This window comes from Diabrotica undecimpunctata, unplaced genomic scaffold, assembly GCF_040954645.1.
Source record: "Diabrotica undecimpunctata isolate CICGRU unplaced genomic scaffold, icDiaUnde3 ctg00000593.1, whole genome shotgun sequence".
NCBI classification, from domain to species: Eukaryota; Metazoa; Arthropoda; class Insecta; order Coleoptera; family Chrysomelidae; genus Diabrotica; species Diabrotica undecimpunctata.
Window position 1 is genome coordinate 615,224 of NW_027311900.1, and position 18,005 is coordinate 633,228.

The 18,005-nt window shown below is 33.9% G+C and overlaps 1 protein-coding gene across 1 annotated transcript; it reads left to right on the forward strand.

Moving 5' to 3' along the window:
- The first annotated feature begins 9,140 nt into the window (after positions 1-9,140).
- LOC140431188 (uncharacterized) lies at positions 9,141-18,005 on the forward strand. Its single transcript, XM_072519106.1, has 3 exons — positions 9,141-9,559; positions 12,986-13,253; positions 17,792-18,005. Exons 1-3 carry the CDS (start codon positions 9,363-9,365, stop codon positions 17,930-17,932), a joined length of 606 nt encoding a protein of 201 aa, XP_072375207.1. The 5' UTR covers positions 9,141-9,362; the 3' UTR covers positions 17,933-18,005.

Here is an 18,005-nt window from a genome sequence, read left to right on the forward strand (position 1 = left end):
GGAATAATTGAATACATTTATTATCCTAAAATTTGTAATACATTTTAACTGCATTATGGATTTCGCATATATATATATATATATATATATATATATATATATATAAATAGAGAGCATTAAGTATTATGAATAGAGAATATAAGTATAATGTAGATCTCTTAAACAACAAAAAAGTGAAGCATATGTGACTGCAGCAGCTCAGAACGAGATTAACTCTAGAAGTTTATGAAAGTCTTCGACGAGAAGAAAAAACGCATAATGGGATTGGGAGTACGGATTTTTAAAAAGAAATCCCTCTATAAGTTTGCGACTACCAGAAAAAACTTCATTAGCGTTTAATAAACAAAAAATTATGGAATTTTTTTCAACGTTGACAAAGGTTATTGACGACAATAATCTGTCTCCAAGCTAAATCTGAAATGTGGATAAAAGTGGCTTCTCTACTGTACATTGCAGATTTGCAATGATATTCGCAACAAAAGAGCGCAAGCAGGTTGGCATATTGTCAAGTGTGGAGAGAGATATTCATTTTACAGTGATTTGGGGCATGAATGCAATTTGAACATTTGTTCGTCCCGGTATCATATATCCAAGAGAAAAATGAAACAAGATCTCTTAGACCACGCTTTGCTAGGTTGCTTAGGATTGTGCCAAGAAAATTCATGAGTTAATGAAGATTTGTTTCTAAAATAGATGTGTTGTAATTTTCAAAACAAAATGTTATTATTTGACGATAAAACGAAGGAAATAATTATAAATGTATTTAAAACGGAAATGCAGGAGAACCCTACAATGTCGAAAAGTGCGATTTCTATTAGAGTAGCAGATAAAACAATTACTGATATTGTTTCTCCATTATTTATTTTAGAGTGCGCATTTTCACTTTATTTATTTAACAAATATTGTTACTTTGTATCTATTGTAGGCATGTGTAGCTGTAGTGTACGCAATTTTGTTCATGAATATGAAATTACGGGAACATTGTCAAAATCAGTTGAGCATTGTATTCTTAACTCGCTGGATGAATTTGACAGAGAAGCGATAAGAAGAATAATCATCAATTATTTTTTCGAAATAAAATACCCACAATCGACAAAGTTCTGAGGGTTGCTAATGAAGATCGGGTTTTGCTTAACTTCAAAAGAACTACGTTTTTTAAATTATTAAAAGAAATAAATTTTAAGTTTCAACGTCGTCAGCGAAACAGCATTTTGATGGATAGTGACGAAATTGTCTTGTGAAAACGAAAATTTCTGATAAAAATTAAGTCCTACAGAAATGGAAACAGCAAAATTTACTACTTAGACGAGACTTGGCTAACCGCTGGTCACACCAAATCTAAAGTTTGGGTCGACAATTCGGTCACGTCTTATAAACAAGCGTTTTTAGATGGACTTTCTGCGGGGTTAAAAAATCCTGAAGGTAAATGTTCATGTGCTTTTTCACTTCAAGTAAATTTTAAAATAATAAAATTTTCAGGAAAGGGAAAATAATAATAAAGGAAAGACTAATAATCTGTTACATTGGCAGTGAAGATGGGTTTGTTCCAGAAGGGCTGTGGGTGTTTGAATAAAAAAAGTGGGAACTACCATGAAGAGATGGACGGGAAATATTTCGAAAATTGGTTCAAAAATATACTGCCGCGATTAGAAGACAACTCCATCATCGTATTGGACAACGCGTCTTATCATTCCAGAAAATTAGAAAAAATTCCAACTACTGCTTCTAGAAAAGCTGACATCCAAGAGTGGCTGAAATAAAAAAATATAAGGTGTGAGGACTTCATGTTAAAAGTGCAACTGCTGGCTATCGTTAAGGAACATAAGGGACAGTATAATAAATACTTATATCATTGATGAGATCGCAAAAAGCCAAAACAAAGTAGTATTAATGCTACCCCCATACCATTCTGATCCGATTGAGCTCATCTGGGCAGAATTAAAAAATTATGTAACAGCCAAAAACACTACTTTTAAATTTTCAGATATGAAAAATATTTTTTATGATGCAATAAATAATATTAGTCCAACCACGTGGCAGAAATGTGTGCAACATTTTCAACAAAAAGTCGAGTCCAAAATGTGGAAGTTGGACAATATAATAGAGAACCATATCGAACCCATAATAATAAATCCAGACGAAGACAGCAGCACATGTAGCTCCTCAGACTCTGAGTAATTTAAATGGTATGTTTTTATGCTTTGATAAACTTATGACATTGCTACTTTATTTAAAATGTTTACTTTGTTATGTATCTCTCAGTTAATGAATATTTTATTTTAGCACATTTTTCTTCAATGGAACATTAAATTTTGCTCACAATGATTAAATTTCAAGAAATTCTTACACTAATAGTTTCAAAAGTAAATATTTTTAAAAATCATATACACCCCAGTACGACCCTGTTTGGCTTTCACGTTCGTTTGTTTACAGTTGGGAATTTGTAAAATGCATTTAGTTTATTCTTCAAATATCGCTGATGCCTTAAGTGCCTGCATCACAGGATGGCCTAAGAAAAAAAAAACGAAAAGGAGGGAAAACAGGTGTTTTAAACAGCCCACCAGCTATTACAGCAGTACAACTTGCACAGGTAGAAAAGAAGGAGAAAGAAAGACGAAAGATGCTTAGAAAGAAAAATGAAACCCATTAGAGAATAATTGATGAAGGAGAAGAAGAAGAAGAAGTCGAAATAAACGAAAGCGATCATGAATCTGATGCAGCTTGTCTCTACTGCAATGAATTATATTCAGTATCCAAAAAGGGAGACCGGATTCGTTGTCAAAAGTGCAGCATTTGGCGCCACACAAAATATGCAGGTGTAGAGAGAATAATTAAAGTGTTTAAGTGTGAATTATGCATATAAATGTTTTTTTTACTTCTAAATAGAGTTTTTGAGTTCCTTTACAGTTTTGTTTAATTTATTTTGAAATATTTAACTTGTAGACTGTACCTGACTATTCGGCATACTTTGCTTTTGTTTCAAATTTGACTATAAAAGTTTTGTTTTATTTGTCAAAATCTTTTGTTATCACAAAGAGTAACGTGTTACTAACTTTTTCGTGGTAAAAAGAGTCTTTTATCTATTTGATTAAGGATTTTACAGACCATTTTTGGTAGGGGTGCCAACACAGACTGGTCTACCCTACTTTAAAATAATTAATGAGTTTTTGTATATTTGTATAAAAGTATTTACCCTAACAAAATAATTACCGATACGTATATGCCACCTATCATGTATCTAAAGAAATTTTCCCAATTCCTTCGCATGAAAATTGACTTATTTATTGCATGTTCGACACAGGGGTGGATTTTAGACGCACAATGCACGCGAATGTCACCCACATTACGGCGAGAGACGCTATCTTACATGAAACCACTTTCTGTTTTTGTTATTTATGCAGTGATTTGCATTTTTGGTGGGAAAAGTCACAACCTTCATGAATAGATTAATGTTTACACGATTTATTTAAATCAACGTGGAAAGAATTAGGGATGAACTTACTGACTTTTTTTCTTTTTTTTTAAGTTAAAAATAATTTATTATAATCTTTGTCATTAGAATTATTTAATTCTAGAGGATTATGGCAGATGCCTATAGAATATATGGGATGAATTAATGCTGTTCAAATTCTTGTAAATTTAATTAATCGGAAACTGAAAGGATTCCCTATTTAGTCCTTCGACTTTGATTTTTGTTTGTAAATACGGAATTCACGGAACACTTATACAGAAAAAGAATATCCGAGAAGATCGCTGGGAATGAAATATTAGATCACGATAACTTCGAGGAAAGCTGGGAAAACTCAAAAATAACATAATTAACGCAGCAACAGAATCACTTGGAAAAGGGAAAGTAACAAATACTAACATATCAAAAAAGAAAATATCATGGTTTAGAGAGAAAGTGAAAATAAAATGTGAAGTAAAGAAGAAAGCCTTTTTGCAATACAGAACACAACAAACACAACAGGCAAATAACCACTATAAGCGAATCAGAAATGAAACGAATACTTTAGTTAGACAAATAAAAAGGAAACACTGACAGAGCTTCTCAAAACAGATGAAATACGACTTTTACGAAACACAAAAAGAAATATGGAGAATGATAAAAGGACAAAGAAAAGAGATGAACGAACTAATACAAATGAAACACATCCAGAAGGAAACATGGGTAGACTACTTACGATCACTATTTGCTAAAAGTGACGATAATGAACCACCAACACCAGAGGTGACGACAAACAAAGAAATAAATATTGATTAGGAAGAGGTAAAGGAAGCATTAAGAAAAATTAAAGAATAGAAAATCACCAGGAGAGGACAGAATACCGAACGAACACCCAAAGTACGGAGGACCAGATCTGAAACAACTATTAAAACTAATCCAAAAATAGTAGAACAAAACAGAATTCCAGAGGAAATTACAGAGGAATTAATGTATTAAACACAACACTAAAATTAACAATCAAAGTAATAACAAATAAACTGAGTGAAATTATAACACTAGCAGGAGAACAACAAGGTTTTAGGTAGGGAAGATCATGCACCGACAATATATTTATAATGATGTAAGTGCAAGAGAAATCATTAAAATACAACAAACCGGCGTATCTATCTTTCGTGAACCTTAAAAAGGCATTTGACCGGGTCAAATTAAAGGACGTTGTCCACTTATTGTACGCAAGTGAGGTACCTGTAGGAATAATCAAAACAATCGAAAATATCTACCAAAATGACACAATAAAAGTAAAAGTGGAAGAAAAACTAACCGACCCTATTGAAGCTGGCAATGGAATAAGGCAGGGAGATTCCCTGTCCTCTATTGTTCAACCTAATTATGGATGAAATAATAAAAAAAGTAAGAATTAAAAAAGGATACCAAATGGGAGAAAAACAACTTAAAATAATCTGCTATGCAGACGACACAATACTACTCTCTCAAAGTGAAGATGATTTACAACGTATGCTGCACCAATTTAATATAATCGCCAGAAAATTTAACATGTTAATTTCCCCAAAAAAGACAAAATGCATGGTTTTAACAGCAAATTTACTAAGATGTAAATTGGAGCTGGAAGGTCAGATAATAGAACAAGTGAGGGAGTTTATAATATAGCCTGAATGAAATAATATGGAGATATAAAAATATCGGGAAAGAAGTGAAAGGTAGAATTTACAAAACAGTCATCAGACCAATAATGACATACGCGGTAGAAACACGATATAGAGATATAACTCTGTTAGCATCTGAGTATAAAATCTTCGGCAATGTATTATTTGAAAGACTTAAACATTTTACAAAGGATATTGTTGGTCAATATCAATGCGGATTTACTGCTGAAAAGTCAACTACACATCAAATTCAAGCACATAGGTAGATTCTAGAAAAGTCTCTAGAATATAATATAAAAACACACCATCTCTTCATTGACTTCAAAGCAGCCTATGACATGTGAAAAGAACTGCATTATATAATGCAATGATAGACTTTGGGATCCCACCTAAGTTGGTTAAGTTGATCCAACTAACAATGCAAAACGTAAGCTCATGCGTTAGAATTGCAGGAGAAAACTCTGCGTTCTTTGACATTAATAATGGTCTAAGACAGGGGGACGCGTTGGCGTGTCTGCTCTTTAATATTACCTTGGAAAAGACAATTAGACAATTAAATATTAGAATGAATGGAACTATTTTTAATAGATCGACGCAAATTCTCGCATTCGCTGACGATATAGTTATAGTAGGCAGAAGTATGAGAGACATGGTGCAGTGTTTTACAAGGCTTGGGGACGCAGCAAGTGAATTAGGACTTGTGGTAAACGAGGAAAAAACCAAATATATGTTGGTTTCTAAAAACCCTCGAAATATCCAACAGAGAATTCAAATTGACAACCATACCTTTGAGCAAGTCAAAGAATTTACATATCTTGGATCGCTAGTAAACGCAACAAACACGACAATAGCAAACAGAACTGTTCACGGCCTCCAGAAACATTTAAAAAATAAAAATATAAAACGTGCAGTAAAGCTTAATATATACAGGACCTTAATAAGACCGGTTTTGATATATGGGGCTGAAACGTGGATCTTATCTCAAAATGATAAAAGACTTCTTGGTATTTTTGAGAGAAAAATTCTTAGAAAGATTTTTGGAACCGTAAATGAAAATGGGCTATGGCGTCGAAGATACAACTTTGAATTATATCAGTTATACACCGATCCAGATATTGTGAAATTCGTTAAAGTGCAGAGACTTAGATGGGCTGGGCACATTGCTAGGATGTCAGATCACGAATACACGAAGAGATTAACATTTTGAAAACCAGAGGGCACAAGAAGCAGAGGACGACCACGAATGAGATGGGTTGATGATGTGGAAGAAGACCTACAGATTCTAAGGGTTAGAAGATGGAGGGAAGTTGCCAGGAATCGACAGGAGTGACGACTTCTTTGTGAGCAGGCCAAGATCCACAACTGATTGTCGAGCCACTTATGATGATGATGGTAGAAACACGACCTGAAACAGAGAGGACAAAAGGATGTTAGAAACAGCAGAGATGAAAACACTTAGAAAAATTGATGGCAATACACTATGGGACACGGCTAGACGTACACATATAAGACGTAGATGCAAGGTGAAGAACATCAATAACTGGGTAAGAAATAGAAGAGTAGAATGGAACGATCATATAAGTAGAATGACAACAAATAGAGTAATAAAGACGGCAAAAGACGGTTCTCCAATAGGGAGACGATCAGTAAGAAAACTATGAAAACAATGGAACGACAACTTACTGGAGGCACATTAAAAACAGACAGAGTTATGTCTGCATAAAAAGAAGAAGAGGAAGAAGAAAAAACTGAAAGGCTATATAGAAAATATACTGGGAGATTACCAAAAGGGACTTGTAACAGGAAGGTCCACAATAGATGCAATAGATACAAATAATGAAATAAATTTGCCAACAATTAGAAGAATATTATCAAATATTTAAAAATGTTCTTCATTGATCTTAAAATTCCTTTTTGGTTAATAGTCAAAAAAGATCAGAGAACTGCAAATCTTAGAAGTTTTAAAAACACCAACGAACACCAAAGAGTGGTAGAAACAAGAAAAAACTCGTCAGTATTCGGGGGAATATTCAAAATTTGGGTTCATAACGGTGACCACAACGAGTGAATCAATGCAACGAGGTCGTCTTGAAGCGCAATTGAAGGCGAAACGTAGTGCCCATATTAATTCAGATTTGAATTACTGTAAGACTTTTAAGAACAACATTAAATTTTTTATTTACTGCTCATACTTCAACTAATTGGTAGTAAATTTCTTGATGTAAGTAGTGTAGTGAACGCATATTCCTTGGCTAATATGAGTATGCCTTTGGTAGTCCAGGGTTTGTGATGTTTTGACTTAATTTTAGTTAAAGGAAATACCTTATTGAAAATACAGACAAGCCTATATAAAGTAAAATATAAAATTATAGTGTACGTCCACAGAAAGAAAGTACCACCCAGAAAATAAGCATACATTTTGGAATTTACAAAAGTTCTGAGCGGAAAAAAACCTACCTAAACATCGGGTTTTCAAGGAGGGTTTGTTGAGAGTGTTAAACTTGGTACACACTATTTCATGGTCATATAGTCTTGCATTAATAATTGTACAGAGTACATCAAGGGGTGAGAAATCAGAGACAATACAATCAATAATTATGGTAGATGTTTTAGTAATTCTTGTAGGAGAATTATCGTACATTGTGAGACCATACGATTCGAATATATTGACCAAGGACAGTTAGGTAGCACAAGCAGCAGCGTAATTCATAATAAGTCACCACATAGAATTTTTCTGCTTTTATTGGGCAGGTTGTCTAACAAATTTAGCAGGTTCTGAAAAAATAGTTCTGTAGAAGAATCAGGTGATCTATAAATGCAAAGAATGTATAGATTAAGATTCTTATTATAAACTAAGGAAAACTCAAAGAAGGCTTCATTCAATAGAAAGTTATATTTTGTTAGCGGAGAGAAATCATTATTTGTCGAAAGAATTATGGTGCCATCATGAGCTGAACTTGGACGATCATACCTAGTAATTGTGGTATATTTTTCTAAAAAAAGGGTTTTATCAAAATTATTTGGAATTTGAATTTCAGTTTTTTTATTATATGTTTCGAAAATTTACGTACTGTGTTTCGGTAACAATTTGCTATAGATTACTTCCTAAAAACATCATTTAAGTCTTTTAAGTGAACAATTCAATTTTTAATATTAATAATTATGTACGTTATATGGGGGGCATAAGAATCTGGGTATCTTATAGTCACAGAACAAAAAAGGTTGGGAAAGTCTGCTCTAGGGCAAGGTCGCCTTGGTATTCCGGAACCAAGAAAAAATTAAGTTGTTCGAAGGTTGGACGATAATCCTTATACAGCGTTTCTAGTTAAGGATAAAAAAGAAAAAAAAATATTAGGTTTTTATTCTGCGATAGAAAAGATGATTCAAACTTTAAAAAATAAGTCAAAAACTTGCTGCTAATTTGGATCTTGATTTAGTTGTAGATGAATTAAAAAAGTTGGTGCCATACTCTAACTTACTGCCTACAATAAAATTTTAAAACATTAATCAAAAGAAAGACAGATGACAGATAACAGAAAATTATGAGTGACAACGTTAATAATTATTCTTATAAAATAATGATGGCTTAATAAAAAAATCATTAATAAAAAAAGTTAACGACGAAACTAGAGAGGCAAGCACTTATGTCATGGGCACGGACACGAAAAAATCTTAAACACGCCTATGATTCCTATACAAAATCAGAATATAAATTTGAAAAAGAATAAAAAAGCAGATCCAAATTTATAAAATACTCTACTGACCATGGTATGAATTTTTAAACAATTTCCGTTGGTTGTCGCGTGGTGAAATTGTGGAATACTTATTTTAATTCAATTACACATGTTTATATTATGAATTATCATCATGGTTGTCATTTAATCTCTTGGTTTGTTTAAAAAACCACGGTTTCAAATTAAGAAAATATTTTGTAGTTCTTTATTTCCACTTTTCTTTGTGTATCTGCATAAAATGTTTGATAAAAGTATAAGCTTTAATTTTATGTATATTTTAATTTATTACGGGTAATCCAGATCACGGAATACTTTAACGAAACTGTCCTAAATACTCCCCTGCTTTTATTACATAGCCAGCTGAAAACTTAACAAATAATGACATTCCCTCAGCTCCCATATTGTCACGAGACACGACAAACATGTAACTAATGACATTTCTTGGCCTATTACAACCGCAAATCATCGAGCTAAAATCTTCACCTTGAGGAAATCGGAGCTAAATTCGCTTCCGCCATGGCGACGATTGTCCGCATAAGGAACAGGGCTTGCGTACCTGTTCTGACTACCGAGGGTACTTTTTTGAAGCCTATTGTAGATCCGAAATATTTGAGAAAAGAAGTGAAATGCGAGTATTTGCCTACTTTTCAGAGGATGCACGCACATCAGACACTGGCAAGCGCAAGGAGGTTCGTAGGATTCGAACCTTTCAGGTAAATGTTTTCTTTTAAATATATCTATAATAGTTGAATTGTTCAAATATATTCCATCTTATTCTTGCTGTTGACTTTTTTTGAAACATAGGACATTTTCGAATTTCGGTTTCAAAATTTCATACGATACTACCAGAACTGCTACTCTTATGCAGTATGGATGGTATCTTCTGTTAGATTCTTCACTAGATCATTGTATTTTTTTACCTTTCATTTGCTAACGCCTGTATTGATTTCCATGGTTTTTCCCATTCTATCTCTTTTCGTATGTTTTTATACTCCTCCTCCAAATATTTTGTGGCCACTTTTATTTTTGACTACATGGTGAAATTTGGAGCTTGCTTTGTCATTGTTTAATTTTCCGAGGGTGTGATTTATCTATTTGTGTTTGCTTTTTTATATGCATTTTCAAATATTTCCTCCATTGTTAAAGTTTTCCTTCTTCATCTTTTTCTTTATAGTTCTACAGAACTACAAAACCTTCAAAAGATCCTTTCAGCGTTTCATATTCAGGGCCAGTCTTCTCCATGGTCTCATTTCTAGTAGGCGTGGTGAACTAGACCCCTACTAGGGGTTGTCCAACAGCATAATGCACGACTACATACAGCTAAAATTGCGCTGGCCCATTTTTAAGGCAATAAAGTCGGTGTATTGTCTTGGCTCCCTAGATCCCCGGTTCTTTCACCCACTGAAGACGTGTGGGACATTACGGGAAGAAGATTACTCATCCTCCACAGACTATATAGCAGCACTTTAACGCAAGGTAGAAGTAGCCTTGGATAACATTCTTTAAGAGGAAATCGATCATCTTATTAGGAGTATGCCCAGAAATATTTCTTAATGCAGAAGACATCGTGGAGACCAAACACTATTTATTTTTTTTTTAGATTTTTCCAAAGGTTTGATTTTTTCTAAAATTTTAATCAATTATTTACCTAACCCTAAAAGACTTCTTCTTCTTTTTCTTTTTGTGTACACATCTTCTTCTTCAAGTGCCCTCTCCGCTACGGAGTTTGGCAATCATCATTGCTATTCGTATCTTTGAAGCTGTTGCTCTAAATAATTGGTTAGATGTGCACTGGAACCAGTCTCTTAAATTGCGCAGCCGAGATATACGTGATCTCCACACGCTTCGTTTGCCCTGAATCTTTCCTTGGATAATTAACTAATTTTCCCTCTCATCACATGACCAAGACATTCCAACTTTCTTCTCTTGATGGTGATCAACAGCTCCCGTTCTTTGCTCATTCTTCGAAGTAGTAGTGTAGACATAATTGTTTATTTTTCAATGTAACTCCAGTAAATTGTCGTTCCATCGCTTTCCTAGTTTTCCTACTGATCGTCTTCCTATTGGAGAATCGTCTATTGCTGTCTTTACTACTATATTTGTTGTCATTCGGCTTATAGGATCGTTTCATTCTACTCTTCTATTTCTTACCCAGTCCTCCATGTTCTCCACCTTGCATTTACGTCGTATATGTGTACTTCTAGCTCTGTCCCTTAGTGTCTTACCATCAATTTTTCATCTCTGCTGTTTCATCTCTGCTGTTTCTAACATTATTTTTGTCCTCTCTGTGTCAGGTCGTGTTTCTGCCGCGTATGTCATTATTGTTTTGTTAATTCTGCCTTTCATTTCTTTTCCGATATTTTTATTTCTCCATATTGTTTCATTCAGGCAGCCTGCGGCTCTGTTAGCTCTATTCACTTGATCTGTTCATATTTTCTTTTGAATATGTCTCGGTTTTATTAGTTCGTTCATCTCTTTTCTTTGTTCTTTGCTCATTCTCCATATTTCTCTTTGCGTTCCGTGGAAGTCATGTTCCATCTATTTTGAAAATCTCTGCCAGTGTTCCATGTTTATTTGTCTGACTAAAGTATTTGTTTAATTTCTGATTCGTTTATAGTGGTAGTAGTTTCTTTGCTTCACATTTTATCTTTACTTCCTCTCTAAACTACGAGGTTTTCTATTTTGATATGTTAGTGTTTGTTACTTTCCTCTCTCCAAGTGCTTCTGTTGTTACGTTAATTATGTTTAGCTTTCCCTAATTTTGTACTCTTTTTTTCAATAATAGGTCAAATTAAATTTATTAACTCCTCAATATCTTCATAACTTATTTTAAAGAAATTCTTTCAGTGGATACTCTCTGACTACGTCATTTGTTCTTCGTTTGGGCCATTTTACAAATAATAAAAAAGGCGCTAAAAGCTGCTGCTAAGTCAGCGTTCATTTTTTATCTAGCATACTTCTAATTTTTGAGAAAAAGAGACTCCAAACACTGCAAGCAACTGGAACTTTTTACGCGCACGCAATTCTAGTGAACCGCACGATTTTTTGTTCGAACTGTTCGTTCTGCTTATTTCTGCGCACGTGTAGGGTCTGGACCCACCTTAAGCTGTGGCCTAAGGTGACATTCTATCGCCCACTGATGACTGGCTACTCAGTTCAAAACAACCTCTCTTCTCTCTCTCTCTTCATCTTTAAGTAATCCAAGTTTGGACATTGGCCTCCCCCAAATCAATCCAGTGTTTTCTATTTTGCACCACTTGCTTCCAGTTGTGTCCTTCGATCTTCTTAATGTCATCAACCTATCTCATTTGTGGTCTTCATCTACTTCTCTTTCCTAGCCATGGTTTCCATTGTTGTATTTCGTGGTTTCATCTTTTATCCTTCAGTCGGGCATTGTGTCCTGCGAAGCTCCAATTTAATTTGGCAGCATGTTCTCCTGCGTCTTTTACTTTGGTTTTGCTTCTAATCCATTTGTTTGTTTTTTTGTCTGCAAGTCTCACCACGAGCATTGATCTTTCCATCGCTCTTTGTGCCTTTACTATTTTATCCATATTAGACTTGGTGAGTGTCCACGTCTTTGAACCATACGGGAGTATAGGGAGGATACACAACGTTATTCTTCTGGTAATTTTGGCAGTTTGATTTTCTTTGTTAACTTTCATTATCTGTCCCAGGTAGGTGTATTAGCTTACTGTTTCTAAATTTATGTCTTTTAATGTTATTTCTCTAAGGTTCGGTGTATTTGGCATTATTTTTGTTTTTTCCAAGTTCATCTTAAGACCTATTTTTTCCGAAGCTTGAAATAGTTGTGTCATTATGGTGTGTACTTCTTTAAAACTTGTAGCGAATATTACAATGTCATCAGCGTATCTCAAATGACTGTTTTCTTCCATTAACATTTATTCCTTTATCTGCCCAGTTAATGTCATTGAACACGTGTTCCAGTCCAAGTGTGAATAACTTTGGTGAGATAATATCTCCGTGGCGAACTCCTGTGTTGATTGGTATAGCTTTGGTTTTCGCATCTATTTGTATTATCATTGTAGCTTTCTTGTAAATATTATGTATGAGCATTTAATCAAGAACTTTTGGCTAAATTAATTATATAACAACCATAAATGATGACTACACTTTTTTAGTGATCTAATTCCAAAAGATCAACTGGATTTTGTTCTGAATGCTTCCTTTAACCAGACTACAGAAATTTTTCCAGATATGCTCGACATATACTCCCAACCCGAGACTAGAGGCATCGATACATGGAGGCGTTTACGTAACACACGAGAAGTGACACCTGACAGGGAACAACAAGCATCGGTTGAGGATCCCGGTGGTGAGAAGAAAAAAAGAGAAGTAGGAAGGAGAGGAAGACCCCATAAAGTGGTGATACCGTTCAGATATAATTTTGTGAGTATTTATTAATTAAGTCAATTCCAATCATAATAAAAATCTGACAGCAATTATGTATACGCTTTGGAATTAGAAGTGCTGAACATATACGATTTAATATTGGATCGAATGCTATTATTTTAAATACGAAAGAGTGAGAGTATTTTCCATCGGCAACCGCTCAACGCTATGCCATTTAGGGTCATTTACGGCCGTACTGAAATAAAGTGTATTCGGTGAACTTACATGGTTTAAGTAAATAAGCAACGATTCAACTGACCAACTAAAAACAATATTTATGTTGATGGTTCGGGTGGGTACCGGCAATTGACAACTTAAAAATCCTAAGAAATTGACAGATTTAAACTATTAACTGCATTATAACTACAAAATTGGTGACACTCAACACGAAAAAAAAAGTTAATTATCGTCAAATTTATTTAGAAAAAAAAAAAACTAAAAGTATAAAAAGATACTGCAAAATGTCGCTTGTTAAAATGTTCAATGTGTTTTAAATGTATTAATTTTTTTCAAATTCTGAGAAAACTAATAAGTATATTTGAAAGTTTAAACGCAGAATGAAAGATTACGTTGTTACCGAGGGCCGAAAGTCCCTGAAAACTTTTATAATGCTTATTTTAATAAATTACAGCGGTGAAAAGAGAAAATTTAGTGTGACTTTTAATTTCAAATATCTCATTCAAAAGAAACTTTTTGGTTATTCTAAAAAACTTTCGACCCTCGGTAATAATGCAATCTTTCATTCTGCGTTTAAATTTTTCAAGAATACTTATTAGTTTTCCCAGGATTCGAAAAAAATGAATAAATTTAAAACGCATTGAACACTTTGACAGACGACATTTTGCACCTATTAAAAAAATGAATACGTCCGGACCGCCCACATGATTTTTAAAAATTAAAGAAGATGAAGAGAAACGTAGCCAAGATAAGAACGAGGAAAAGGAGAGGCTTAGACACGAAATGAATTTAGAAAAGGAGAAGTGTAGACAAGAAGAGGAAGAGAAAAAGGAGGAGAGGCGTAGAGAAGTTGAGAAAGAAATCATTAAAAGTTTACACCAAATTCACAAAAATTAAGTTAGAGTAAGTCAAATTAATAATAATATAGACAAATTGGAAGAACTACAGAACGATATGAAAAACTGTTTAGTTGCAAAAAAAACTAAATGATTTCAAACAGCACCAAAACGATTTTAAATTTAATTTAGAAAGAAAAATAGTTGAATTAGAAAGAAAAATTAATGCCCAAGCTTATTTATCTAATATTGTCCCAGTAACTAATGTCGAATCAGAACAAACAGCTCCATTATCTTCCATAGTTTTACCAGACATAATGAAAACTAGCAAAATTTTAAAACCACCCACATTCGATGGTCAAACAGCATGAGAAACATCGTTTTCAATTCGAAGCTGCAGCGAGAGCAAATAGCTGGACTGAGAAAGAAATGACAGCTTCCTTGGTAGTGTCGCTTCGAGGACAGGCAGCAACCATTTTGAAATTCTTTTCCCAAAATGCACCCAGTTATACCTCTATATTTTAACCTTTAGGGACAAGATATTTCCATCAGCATCTAAAGCAGGTTGTCCCAAGTTAAAGGATATTAGAAGCCGATATTAAAAGATTATTGCATTTGGTATACCCTGAGGCACCTAAAGATTTTCTGGAAGAAATTGGTACACAGGCTTTCATCGATGGACTACAGGATATCGAAATACAACAAGCTCTCCGATTACAAAATGCTAAATGAAGCACTAATCTCAGCCCAGGACTATAATGCAGCGAAAAGCATTTCTAGATCTCGCCCAAAATTAAAATAAATAAGATTTCGAGAAACTATTTTATACCAAACGTTAAGCATATTGCAAAATCTTCAACAAAAAACTTGAAATGAAAACAGAAGATGTTTTAAATTGCGGAAGAATGGGACATTTGCAAAGCAATTAAAGCAAGCAAGGAACGAAGAATCCAAGAATGAGGTCAGAAGGTCACCTAGATCGACATTCAGAAGTCCGTAGTCCTACCAAGTACTTCCAAATCAAAATCATCCAGAACATCAAGCAATATTGGACATAAGTGGCAACTTGTTGGTCCTGATAATAGCGCTAGTGATATACAGTATTCATTTCTTGCATCTGTTCCGTCTTCAGAAGAAATCAAACTACCAGTAAATTATTTTAGATATTTTTTTAACAATGAGATTTTGAGCCACATGGTTGAACAAAGTAACTTATTTGCAACTCAGCAAAATTCTAATAAACCACTAAGGTTGACACAGTCTGAACTAGAACAGTTTTTTGGAGTTACTATGTACATGTCTGTATTTGGTCTTCCAAGGTCTCGCATGTTTTGGGCACATGAAAGTCGCGTAACTCAGGTTACAGATGTAATGAGTAGAGATAGATGGGAAGAAATAAAAAGACAACTTCATGTAAATGATAATTCTAAAGCACCTGAACGTACTGATCAAAATCGTGATAAATTATATAAAATTAGGCCACTTATAGACAAACTATTGGAATCCTTCTTACAGATTCCTCAAGAGCAAATGCTATGCAATGCAAATGCAAATGCAATGTTATAAGATATTCATAATTTGTGGTAGTAATGGACTTGTACATGCTTTTGATATATTTACTGGTAAAATTGAGAAACATCCAGATGTTGTAGACTTAGGACCTAGTTCAAATATTGTTTTGAAATTAGTAAAGACCTAACGAAAAGATGTAAACCACATAATTTATTTTGATAATTGGTTTTCGTCTCTAAAACTTCTCGTAGAACTTTCAAAACAAGGTTTTCAAGCTATGGGGACAATTCGAGTAAACAGATTTCCTGGTTTGGAATTTCCAACAGATGCTATGTTGAAGAAAAGAGGCCGAGGAAGCTACGAAGAAAAACAAACTACTATAGAAAATACTAATATACGAGCTCTAAAGTGGTTTGATAATAGGGGTGTTACATTAGCCAGCACTTTCTCCCATGCTCAGCCTACATCTTCCATAAAAAGATGGGACCGAAAATCAAAAGCTTATGCTGAAATTTGCTACCCAAAAATGGTGCAAGTCTATAATTCTTTTATGGGAAGAGTAGACACATTGGATAGTCTAATTGCTTACTACCGAATACATATTCGGTCTAGAAAGTGGTACCAGCGATTAATTTTCCACTTTATAGATCTTGCTATTGTCAATGCTTGGCTCCTATACCGTCGTGACAGTAACTCTTTGGGAGTGGTAAAGAAGCAACAAATGGATCTGCTCAAATTCCGCACAAAAATAGCAGAATCGTTGTGTTGGGAGGGAAAAGATGCAGGCATTCGCAAAAGGGGTCGACCGTGTACTGGATCATTACAAAATGATTATGAAAAAAAGAAGAAGAGGGGTCCAACTTCACTACTTCCTTCGCAAAATATTAGAACAGATGGAGTTTCTCATTGACCTGTCATCAAAGATGCAAGACAAAGATGTAAGAAACCAAACTGTAAAGGCCAAACCAATGTGGCTTGTGAAAAGTGTAATGTGAATCTATGTTTAAATAAACATTCAAATTGTTTTAAACAATTTCATACAGAATAATGAGTAGAGTGCAGAATAATAAATAGCATTTATGATTAATTGATTAAAAAATAGTATGTATTTTGATAAATAAATTCAAAGCTTTAATGACGATAGTATCGAATTTGCATCAATCCCCCTAAAATATCAAAATAACATTTTTTTTAATGTTTCATTACTACAACTTCTTGATTTGGCCATTTTTAATAACATTAATGAGTTTTAATTTTTTTTTGTTTATTTTTTATAAATTCGGGCGTTAAGGGGTTAACTTTGATTTATACTTATTTATCCTAGGTTTGTTCTTGATTTTGTAGCCATAGGATAGGTGGGTTTAAATTAATTGTCTTTAAAATATCTAGTTTAAATTGACAGTCCTTGATTTTTCAGTATTTATATTTTAATAACTTTCTTTTGGTTTAATAGTCTTGTACACTTGATTTTACTATCATAGAGTATGTGGGTTTAAATTATTTTTTTTTTGGTTTAAGTTTAAGACCCCTTAATGTTGTACCCTTCTTTGCACCCGTAGGGTATTTGGGTTTTAATAACTTCTCATTGGTTTAATATATCGCTTAAAATATTTATTGAGAAAAAGGCTCTCTTACATGAGGCACAAATCATATCAATCGTAAAGGTGCACAAATCTACTAAATCCTATATCAAAACACCCTCAAGACCCATGATCGCCCCCCCCCCCTGACAAAAATTTTTGGGGATCAGCAACTGAAAGATGCAAAAATCTAAATCCTATATCAAAATCACCCTCAAGACCCGTGACCCACCCCGACAAAGATTTCTGGATCCGCCACTGACACGTGAATATTTTGACAGCCAACTGTGATGTATTATGCTCTTTCTCAAGACTACGTGACTTACACTAAGCGTACTTCGGTCAGATAGCGTGATTACTTTATATTATATATTTTAACATTACCTTACCTTCATTCTAAGTATTAACTCAATTTTTTGCATGTTTTTAGGACCACAAAGTATTAATAGGAGGAGTAGTAGAAAAGAAACATCCTAGCAATATAAAGCTGATGAACTCATCTCATCACAGCTCGCAAACTAACCCTGGCTACTCCAGACAGGACTCAGATGGTACAGTTTTCCAGTATTAATACAAATTTTATATCGAATACGTTTATATAGGTTGTTACTTTCTAAATCAGCAATATATTTGTTCAAAAAAGT

What these genes read in the sequence shown, in the direction of transcription:
- LOC140431188 (XM_072519106.1), top strand. Translation starts at nt 9,363, where the DNA reads ATGGCGACGATTGTCCGCATAAGGAACAGGGCTTGCGTACCTGTTCTG. An exon ending in GTAGGATTCGAACCTTTCAG is followed by an intron (nt 9,560 to 12,985) that starts GTAAATGTTTTC and finishes ACACTTTTTTAG; the next exon opens with TGATCTAATTCCAAAAGATC. An exon ending in TACCGTTCAGATATAATTTT is followed by an intron (nt 13,254 to 17,791) that starts GTGAGTATTTAT and finishes GCATGTTTTTAG; the next exon opens with GACCACAAAGTATTAATAGG.